General features: G+C 68.7%; 1 protein-coding gene across 2 annotated transcripts; it reads right to left on the bottom strand.

Annotated features, from left to right (window-relative positions):
- Positions 1-1,301: 1,301 nt before the first annotated feature.
- TAMALIN (trafficking regulator and scaffold protein tamalin) lies at positions 1,302-6,729 on the bottom strand. 2 transcript variants are annotated; one of them, XM_040581259.1, is made up of 8 exons: positions 6,574-6,729; positions 4,695-4,744; positions 4,206-4,260; positions 2,892-2,994; positions 2,710-2,803; positions 2,558-2,624; positions 2,399-2,465; positions 1,302-2,108 (listed from the first exon to the last, which is right to left on the bottom strand). In XM_040581259.1, exons 1-8 carry the CDS (start codon positions 6,712-6,714, stop codon positions 1,732-1,734), a joined length of 954 nt encoding a protein of 317 aa, XP_040437193.1. In that variant the 5' UTR covers positions 6,715-6,729; the 3' UTR covers positions 1,302-1,731. The 2 variants fall into 2 exon arrangements, with proteins under 2 accessions (XP_040437193.1, XP_040437194.1); XM_040581260.1 differs by lacking the exon at positions 4,695-4,744 and having other exon boundaries at positions 6,574-6,712.
- Between the last annotated feature and the right edge of the window lie 3,069 nt (positions 6,730-9,798).

The following is a 9,798-nucleotide window of genomic DNA, read 5'->3' on the forward strand; positions in this document are numbered from 1 at the left end:
CACACATGTGCACACAGCCCTGCAGCGCACACACATGTGCACACACAGCCCTGCAGCGCACACACATGTGCACACACAGCCCTGCAGCGCACACACGTGCACACACAGCCCTGCAGCGCACACACGTGCACACACAGCCCTGCAGCGCACACATGTGCACACACAGCCCTGCAGCGCACACACGTGCACACACAGCCCTGCATCGGACACACATGTGCACACACAGCCCTGCATCGGACACACATGTGCACACACAGCCCTGCAGCGCACACACATGCATCCACAGCCCCACATGCACCCAATTCTCACCCCCAGAATCCCCAGCAGACCCCCGGGGGTGGGGGGGGGCTGCATTATGGCTGCCCCCCCCCCCCCCCGCAGCTGTGGGGTGCAGGGCAGAGCTGGCACTCCCCGAACATGCAACAGCCCAGCCAGGGATGGGGGTGAGCCGGAGGGGAAACTGAGGCACAGAGCCTGAGCAGGGGGCTGGGGCTCTCGGTGCTTGCATAGAGCGCTTGTGCAAGGCCACCCTCGTGTAAAGGAATACTAGTGCAAGGCCACCTCTCATGCAAGGGCACACTTGTGCAAGGGAATCCTCATGCAAGGCCACCCTTGTGCAAGGGAATCCTTGTGCAAGGCCACCCCTCATGCAAGGGAATACTAGTGCAAGGGAACCCTCATGCAAGGCCGTGCTTGTGCAAGGGAATCCTTGTGCAAGGCCACAATTGTGCAAGGGAATTCTCATGCAAGGGGACACTTGTGCAATGCCACCCCTGTGCACTCACGACTGCTCACTGCAGCACCTTGCGGGGGGGGGGGGGGGGGGGCTCTGTATCTCCCCAGACCTCTGGCTGCTGTCTCCGTGGGACTGGGGTGGGGGGGGAAGGGGGGCAGCACAGGGGGGGGGGTCCCCGGTGCCCGGGGGGGCCCCCGCAGCCGGATGGGCTCGGGCTGGATCCGGTTTCCCGAGGAAACGGGGCAGGAAGGGCCTGGCCGGGGCCCCACAGCGCTGGGACACGGCCCCTGGCACGGGGGAGGGGGGGGGGGGCTGCGGGTGGGGGGACACAGGGGGGTCCCCAGGACCTCCCTCCCCCCCCCCCCCCCCCCCCATCCCGGGTGACAGAAGTCACCGTGCCCAGCGCCTGGCTGGCAGGTGGGAGGGCACAGGGGGCAGCACGGGGGGGGTGGCAGCCCGGAGGGCCCCCCCAGGGGACTTGGCATCCCCCAGGGGACCCGGCCCCCCCCCCCACACCTCTGCCCCCCCCCCCCCCCCCCCCCCCCCAATCACAGCCACACGCTGCTGCAAAAAGTCTCTGTATTAGCAAACACCGAGTGTGCGGCTGGTACAAAAGCCCCTGGGGCAACTGAAGGGGGGGGGGGGGGGGGCATGACCCCCATAGCCCCCCCCCCCCCCCCGAGCTGGAGAGGGGGGAGCGGGCGCAGAGCCCCCCCGGTGAGGAGGGCACCGATTCCTGAGATGAGCAGCGGCTCCACAAGCTGCTCCACGGGGGGTGGGGGGTCCACCCATGTCCACCCCTTGGTGCTGTGACCCCCATGGCCTGGGGGGGGGGGGGGGGGGAGTCAAGCCGGGACCCCAAGGCTAACCCCGAGCTCCTTCCAGCGGCCCCCGGGGAGGGGTGGGGGGGGCACAGATCCCCTCGAAATAAATAAATAAATAGGGCGGGGGGGCGGGGGGCTAGAGGTGGCTCTCCTCCTCCTCCAGCGCCCGGTTCAGTCCCGGGATAAACTTGAGCAGCCGCCGTCGGAAGCTGCTGTGCCGACCCTTGCGGGGGGCTGCCGCCCCCCTCCCCAGGGTCCCCAGCCCGGGCCCACAGCCGCCCCGCAGCCCCCGCCCCCCCCCCACATTTGAGGCTGGCGCTGCGGGCCAGGGCTGGCCGGGGGCGGGGGGGGTGGGGGGGTGGGACCCCCCTTGTCCCCCTCTTTGTCCCGGTCCGGCGCGTCGGCGAAGAGGCAGGTTTGGTAAAGGGAATCGTCGCTGCCGCAGGCGCTGGCACGGGGGGAGCCCCCGGGAAGCCCCCCCTCACCCTGCAGGCACCAGCGGATCGACTCCAGCGTGGCGTAGATGCTGGGGTCCTTGGCCACCACGCCTGACGGGGGACACGGGGAAGGAGGGGGTCAGCGGGGGGGTCCTCCCAGCCCCCCCCCCCCCCCTCCGCCCCTCCCCCATGCCCCCAGCCCCCCCCGCCCCCACCCCCTCCGCCCCCCCATGCCCCCAGCCCCCCCGCCCCCATACCACGCTCCCACCCCCCCACAACCCCCCCACACTCTCCCCACACCCCCCCACCCTGCACCCCCTCCCCCAGCCGCACCCCAACCCCCCCCAGCCCCCCTCCACTCCCCCAGCCCCCCCCCCCCCCCCCCGCCGCCCCGCACACACCCCGCACCAGCCGCTGCTCCTGCACCATCAGCGAGCGGTACTCCCCCCACTTCTCGTAGAGTGTTTGCTGTGGGGAAAGTGGGGGGGGGTGAGGACCCCATAAAGGGGTCCCCAGGCCCCCCCCCTCCCCCCTTCCAAGGCTGGCCCCCCCCACCTCACCTTCAGGTACTGCAGCCGGGCCTCCAGCTCGGCCCTCCGGATGGATGTGCCATAGAGTGTGTCGAGTCTGGGGGGCAGCAGCTGTCAGTGGGGTGGGGGGGAGGTGGGGCCACCCAGGATCCCCCCCCACACACACACACCCCCCAGCTCACCGGAGCATGTTGCCTGAGCTCTTGATGATCTCCACGATCTCCCGGTGCCGGACACCCTCCACATTCAGCCCGTTTACCCCCGTGATGGTATCCCCTAAAGCGGGGTGGGGGGTGGGCTCAGCGATGCTGGTCCCCACTGCTGGGACCCCCCCCCCCCCGGCCCCCCCTGGGGATGCGCTCACCTGCCTTGAGTCCCGCAGCATCAGCCGGGCTCCCCCCGTGCACCCGGCACACGAAGGTGAACATCTCCACGCTGTTCCTGTCCTGGTGGTGCAGCCCGTAGGTCTGAAATTTTTTTTTTTTTTTTTGGGGGAAGGGGGGGGGGGGGGGGGGGGGGCGGTGAGTGGCACAGAGACCCCCCCCCAACCCCTGGGGTCCCCCCCAAGCAGTAGCCATAGGGTAGCACTTGCAGCTTTTCAGGGCTGCTAGGCGATGTGGGGCAGCACCCCGGCCACGGGAGGTTGGGGGGTGTCTTGCCCTGGATGGCTGCCCCCCAAGTGGGGCCCCCCCCCGGCCGCCCCCTCTGTCGCGGCTGGGGGAGGCTTCGGGAGCCAGGCGGCTCCGTCACCGCTAAAAATACCGCCTGGCTCAGGGACAACTTAAAAATACCCTCGGTGCAAAGCAAGGTGCCAGCTGGAAGGGTGGGGAGCACAGCGTGGCATGGCACGGCTCGGCACGGCACGGCTCGGTGCAGCTCAGCACGGCACGGCGCAGCATGGCACGGCTTGGCATGGCTCAGTGCAGCTTGGCACAGCATGGCATGGCACAGCTCAGCACGGCACGGTGCAGCATGGCACGGCTCGGCATGGCACAGCTCGGCACAGCTTGGTATGGCATGGCACAGCTCAGCATGGCACGGCACAGCACGGCGCAGCACGGCACGGCTTGGCATGGCTCAGTGCAGCTTGGCACAGCATGGCATGGCACAGCTTGGCATGGCATGGCACAGCTCAGCACGGCACAGCTTGGCATGGCATGGCACAGCTCGGCACGGCTCAGTGCAGCTCAGCACGGCATGGCACAGCATGGCATGGCACAGCGCAGCATGGCACGGCTTGGCATGGCTCAGTGCAGCTTGGCACAGCATGGCATGGCACAGCTCGGCACGGCATGGCTCAGTGCGGCACAGCATGGCATGGCACAGCTCGGCACTGCTTGGTGCAACTCAGCACAGCACAGCATGGCATGACACACCTTGGCACGGTATGGCATGGCTCAGTGCAGCTCGGCACGGCATGGCACAGCTTAGCACGGCATGGTGTGGCATGGCACAGCATGGCACAGTACAGCTTAGCACGGCACAGCATGGCACGGCACAGTACAGCTTAGCATGGCACAGTGTGGCGTGGCATGGCACGGCACAGCTCAGTGCAGCACGGCACGGTGTGGCATGGCACGGCACAGCTCGGTGCAGCACGGCACGGCGTACCACAGCATGGCACGGCACAGCACGGCTCGGTGCAGCTCGGCATGGCACAACTTGGCCTGGCACCCACCTGGATCTCGAAACCAAAGGTCTCCTCCGCCTTCTTCTCCAGCGTCACCACCCTCCTGGGGGACACGGGGATCAGGGACAGGGCAGAGCCCCCGGCCCCCCCACCCCCCTGCTGAGACCGCGGGTGCTTCCCTAAGGAAAAGCTGCTTTGGGGTTTGGGGTCCCTCTGCTGGGCAGGACCCCCCCCTCCCCGGGATGGGACCCCTCCCCCCGCCCCCGGGATGGCCTTGGCCAGAGCCCTGCAGCCTGTCCCATGGGTGTTGGGCAGGATCCCCACAGGGTCTGGGGGTGTCAGGGCCCCTCAGGGAGCTGTGACCCCATCGCTGCTCCCACCTGCCCCAGGTTCCCCCCCCAAAGTCACCCCCACTTCAGTCCCCATGGGGTGTCCGGAGCAGAGCGGTGTCCCATGGCCAAGCCCACCCCAGGGGGACACAGCCCCCAGCCCCATTCCTGTGTCCCCCACCCCCACCCCCAGACCCCCCACCCCTACCTGTGTTCCTCTGGGGACTGGCTTGGGGACGCCCACCTGAACCCCGCACCCTGCGGCAGAGGGAGAGCCATTGGGGGGGGGGGGGGGGGGGGGGCCACCGTCCCGTGACACGTCCCCCTGCTGCCTCCCCCAGGGACAGCCAAAACGGGGTGTCCCATCAAGCCACCCCCAAAGTCCCAGGGAGCACCAAACCAACCCCCTGGGTGCACCCCCCCACCACCCCATCCCCCACCCCCCAGGCTGGTTGGGCATAAGGAAGCTTTTATGGATGCTCAAAGCCACCTTCACATCGCCCCACACTTTGACGTCACCTCGCACCCCACGCCACGCTCCGGGGGGGCCGCCCCCCGGCACAGAGGGGCCCTGTTGTGGTCACAAAGTGGGGGTTTTTCATGCAAAATTCCCCCCCCCCCCATCCCCCCCCATCCCGAACAATGTCCCTGTTGTGGAGGGTGCGGAGGCGTGGGCGGGTGGAGGGACAGGCTGGGCACTGCAGGACCCTTGCCGCTGGGCAGGGGGTGACAGGGCTGTCCCCAAATGCCCCTCGGTGGTCCCCTCTGTGGTCCCCAAATGCCCCTCAGTGGCTGGTGGGCTCTGGCATGGCCGGTGTCACCGTGAGTTTTGCCACGAGAGTGGCACATGGCCCACCTCGGTGCCACAGGCTCCCTCTGCTCCGCGCCCTGCGGTTGTCACCTGTCCCGCAGGTGTCACCAAGCCAAGTGGCTGGTGGTCCCAAAGGATTCAGGGGCGTTGTGGAGCAAAACCCACCAAAACTGGGTGCGTTGTCACGCGAGCCCCCCCCGCCACGTCACCCCAGTGACGGGAAGGTGACGCAAAGGGGTTGACCCCAGACCCCTCAGGGACACCTCCTGTGGTGGCCTTGGTCGGGGAGGAGGACCAGGGCCACTGCACGTGACCTGGCCTGCGCCACTTCTGCTCCGGATGTCACTCTGGCTTCCCCGACGCTCAGGAAGCACCGTGGGGACAGGGCGGGGGAGGGGGGAGGGGAGCGTTGGGGTGGTGACAGCCCCAGTGCCACCAGAGAGGGGCTTTCCTGGGTGGCACATGGTCCTGTGTGCCACCAAACCAGCCCCCAGGGCACCCTGTGCCCCAGCCCCCTGTGATGTCAGTGGGGCCGAGCCCAGGGGGACCACAGGGACACGTGTGTTCTGGTGACACAGCCACGTAATGGGGGGGGGGGGGGGGGCTGTCACTGCGCCCTGAAGGCTGCAGGGTGGGACGTGGGGAGGAATGGGGACATGACGTGGGGACTGGAGGGGGCAATGGGGGAAAGGGATGCGGGGACACTGGGAAGATGCTGGGGCAGGATGGGACCGGGGTGGGGAGATGCTGGGGTAGGACAAGAGGCTGGGGGGGGGGGGGCGGGGGGCGGGGGGCGGGAAGGTGTCACTGGGACAGGACTGGACTGGGGAGATGCTGGGGCAGGGCAAGAGGCTGGGGGCGGGGGGGGAGGGGGTCACTGGGGCAGGATGGGATGGGGGTGGGACAAGACGCTGTAGGGGGGAGCAGGGGGTCACCAGCACAGGTTGGGACCGGGATGGGAAGATGCTGGGGCAGGACAAGAGGCTGGGGGGGGGGGTGGTGTCACCGGGGCAGGACCGGGACCCCAGGAAAAGGCTCAGGGGGGGGGGCGGGGGGGGGGGATGGCACCGGGACAGGACGAGAACCATGAGAAGACACCAGGGCAGCCCCGCAGGACGCAGCCACCACCCCAACACGGGACGGGGTCACCACGCACCCCCCAGTGCCCACCCCCCCCCCCCCCCCCGTTACCGATGGCGACCCCCCCGCCCCCGGTGCACAAACGGGGGGGCACCGGGGAGGCCCCCCCCCCGGCCGGGGCTGCCGGCAGCCCTACCTTGCGCACCCGGGGCAGGGTGCCACCGGCGGCTGCCAGTGCCCGGTAGACGTCGGCGGGACCGGGGCGCTCCGGGGCCGCCGCCGCCGCCGCCGCATCCTCCTCCTTCGGCCGCAGCCGCCGCAGCCGCCGCAGGGTCATGGCCGGGCCCCGGCGCCCGCCGCGCCGCTATATAGCCCGCGGCGGCGGGGGCGGGGCCATCGTAGCCACGCCCCCTCCGCACAGGACACGCCCGTTAAGAGCTAAGCCACGCCTCCTCCGCGCAGGACATACCCAGTTATGGGCTAAGCCACACCCCGTTCCGCACAGGACACACCCAGTTATGGGCTAAGCCACGCCCCATTCCGCACAGAGCACGCCTCCATTGCGTTAAGCCCCGCCCACTGTCCACCATCGCCCCGCCCTAGCTGGGCCCCGGGACCTGGGGGTTCCCAGGGGTGGGGGGGTCCTGACATGGGGGGGGTCTCTGGTATGGGGGTCCCAGTCCTGGGTTGGGGGTTCCCTGGCATGGGGTCCAGGTCCATGGAGTGAGGAGAGCCTGTCCCAGCATGGGGGGGGTCCCAGGGGTTGGGGGGCCCCAGGGGTGGGGTGATTCCAGGGGTAGGGGGATCCCAGGGGTGGGGGGGTTCCCAGGGGTTGGGGGTTCCCAGTGGGGTGTCTTGGTCCTGGCATAGGAGTGTCCCAGTCCTGGGTTGGGGGTTCCCTGGCACGAGGGTCCTGTTCCCGGTGCTGGGAGGGGAGGGGGTTCCCCCCATCGTGGGGAACCCCAGTCCCAGTGTGGGGGTCCAGGTCCACGGTGTGGGGAGTCCCAGTCCTGCTCTTTGGGGGGGGTCCCCGGTGCGGGGGTCTGGATCCATGGTGTCGGAGCCCCAGTCCTGGCACCAGGGGGTCCCCGGTGTGGGAGCTGTGGTCCTGGTGGGGGGGGGAACCCTGGCATGGGGGTCCCAGTCCCAGTGTGTGTGTAGGTGTCTGTGGCATGGGGGTCCCAGTGGGGGGTGTCTGTGGCACGGGGGTCCCAGTCCCGGCGTGGGGGGAACCCTGGCATAGCGGTCCCAGTCCCAGCAGCAGGGGGTCTGTGGCATGGGGGTCCCAGTCCCAGCAGGGGGGAACCCTGGCATAGGGATCCCAGTCCCAGTGTGGGGGGGTCCCAGTCCCAGTGGGGGGTGTCTGTGGCATGGGGGTCCCAGTCCCAGTGGGGGGTGTCTGTGGCATGGGGGTCCCAGTCCCAGCAGGGGGGGGTCCCAGTCCCAGTGGGGGGTGTCTGTGGCATGGGGGTCCCAGTCCCAGTGTGTGGGGGTCCCAGTCCCAGTGGGGGGTGTCTGTGGCATGGGGGTCCCAGTCCCAGTGTGTGGGGGTCCCAGTCCCAGTGGGGGGTGTCTGTGGCATGGGGGTCCCAGTCCCAGTGTGGGGGGGTCCCAGTCCCAGTGGGGGGTGTCTGTGGCATGGGGGTCCCAGTCCCAGCAGGGGGGAACCCTGGCATAGGGGTCCCAGTCCCAACAGGGGGGGGGTCCCAGTCCCAGCATGAGGGGGGTCTGTGGGGTAGGGGTCCCAGTCCCGGCAAGGGGGGTGGGTCCCCGGTGTGTGGGGGTCCCTGGATCTGGGTCCACAGTGTGGGCAATCTTGGTCCTGGCATGGCAGGGGGTCGCTGCCATTGGGGTCCCCCGACAGTGGGGGGGGGGCTCTGAGGGATGCTGCTGTGTGGCTGCAAGGAGGGGCAGGGGGGGCAGGGGGGGATGTCACAGGGTGCAGTGGGGGAGGGGGGGGGGGGCTGCTGCCCCCCAGGAATCGTTTCGGGGACGCTAAGGGGAGAAAGCAGCCGGGTCTTCGGCTTCGCCAGGCTCGTGCCGAGCACCCACGGGTGTTTCACCCCGTGGGACAGACCCCCCCCCAAAGCGGGACCCCCCCACCCCCCCCTCAAAGCCCCGTTTGGGATTTAATCTGGGGCAGAAGCTGGAGCCACGGGTGTGCTGCCACGGGGGAGCGAAGCTGCTCCCGAGGGATCTGTTCCCACACCGAGGGATCCATGCCCATGCCGAGGGATCTGTGCCCGCACCCACACTGAGGGATCCATGCCCACATCGAGGGATCCGTCCCCACGCCGAGGGATCTGTCCCCACGCCGAGGGATCCGTCCCCACGCTGAGGGATCCGTGCCCGTGCCAAGGGATCTGTGCCCACACCCACACCAAGGGATCTGTGCCCGTGCCAAGGAATCCATGCCTACACCGAGGGATGCGTGCCCACACTGAGGGATCTGTGCCCACACTCACACCAACGGATCCATGCCCACGACAAGGAATCCGTGCCCACGCCGAGGGATCCATGCTTGCCTTGAGGGATCCGTGCCCACACCAAGGGATCTGTGCCCACATCGAAGGATCCATGCCCACACCCACACCAAGGGATCTATGCTCGCAACGAGGGATCCATGCCCACACCGAGGGATTCGTGCCCACGCCGAGGGATCCGTGCCCACACCGAGGGATCCATGCCCACACCGAGGGATTCGTGCCCACGCCGAGGGATCCGTGCCCACACCGAGGGATCCGTGCCCACACCAAGGGATCCGAGCCCACACCGAGGGATCCATGCCCACACCAAGGGATCCATGCCCACGCCGAGGGATCCGTGCCCACACCAAGGGATCCGAGCCTGTGCCGAGGGATCCATGCCCACACCAAGGGATCCGAGCCCGTGCCATGGGATCCGTGCCCACGCCGAGGGATCCGTGCCCACACCAAGGGATCCGAGCCCGTGCCGAGGGATCCGTGCCCACGCCGAGGGACGCGGAGGCGAGAGAACAATTCCCGGAGACGTGGAGCCGTCGTGCGGCTCTGGGCAGCTCCTCGCAGCCGTGCCGGGAGGCAGCAGGAATTTTCCAGCAGGACTCCAGGAGTTGGCCCAGATGTTTATTTCAAATTGGCCAACAACCGCGCCCCCCCCCCCCCCCCCCCCCCACCCGCCCCGAGCCGATCTCCCCCCGCCCCCCCGGGGTCCCGGCAGGCGGTGGGAAGAGCTCGGGAAAGGACAGGATTGAGCCCAGTGCCCAGCCCCGGGCACCAAACCACGACCCTTTACCAGCGCAGACCCCCAAATCCTCTTCCCAAAATCTGGCAGCGCAGGGAACGACGTGGCCGAAGCCGTCCCAGACTTGTTTTCTCATCCCGTTTCCTAAAAGATGATTAAAGATGATTTTTGCCCTTTTTTTTTTTTTTTTTTTTAAATG

Source organism: Falco naumanni (genome assembly GCF_017639655.2).
Source record: "Falco naumanni isolate bFalNau1 chromosome 20 unlocalized genomic scaffold, bFalNau1.pat SUPER_20_unloc_2, whole genome shotgun sequence".
NCBI lineage: Eukaryota > Metazoa > Chordata > Aves > Falconiformes > Falconidae > Falco > Falco naumanni.

Excerpts from the sequence above, each read along its gene's own strand:
- TAMALIN (XM_040581259.1), bottom strand. The coding sequence starts at position 6,714 with ATGACCCTGCGGCGGCTGCGGCGGCTGCGGCCGAAGGAGGAGGATGCG. Across the intron at positions 4,745-6,573 it reads CCCTGCCCCGGGTGCGCAAG|GGTGCGGGGTTCAGGTGGGC; the intron begins GTAGGGCTGCCG and ends CCTCTGCCGCAG. Across the intron at positions 2,109-2,398 it reads GGAGCAGCGGCTGGTGCGGG|GCGTGGTGGCCAAGGACCCC; the intron begins GTGTGTGCGGGG and ends GTCCCCCGTCAG.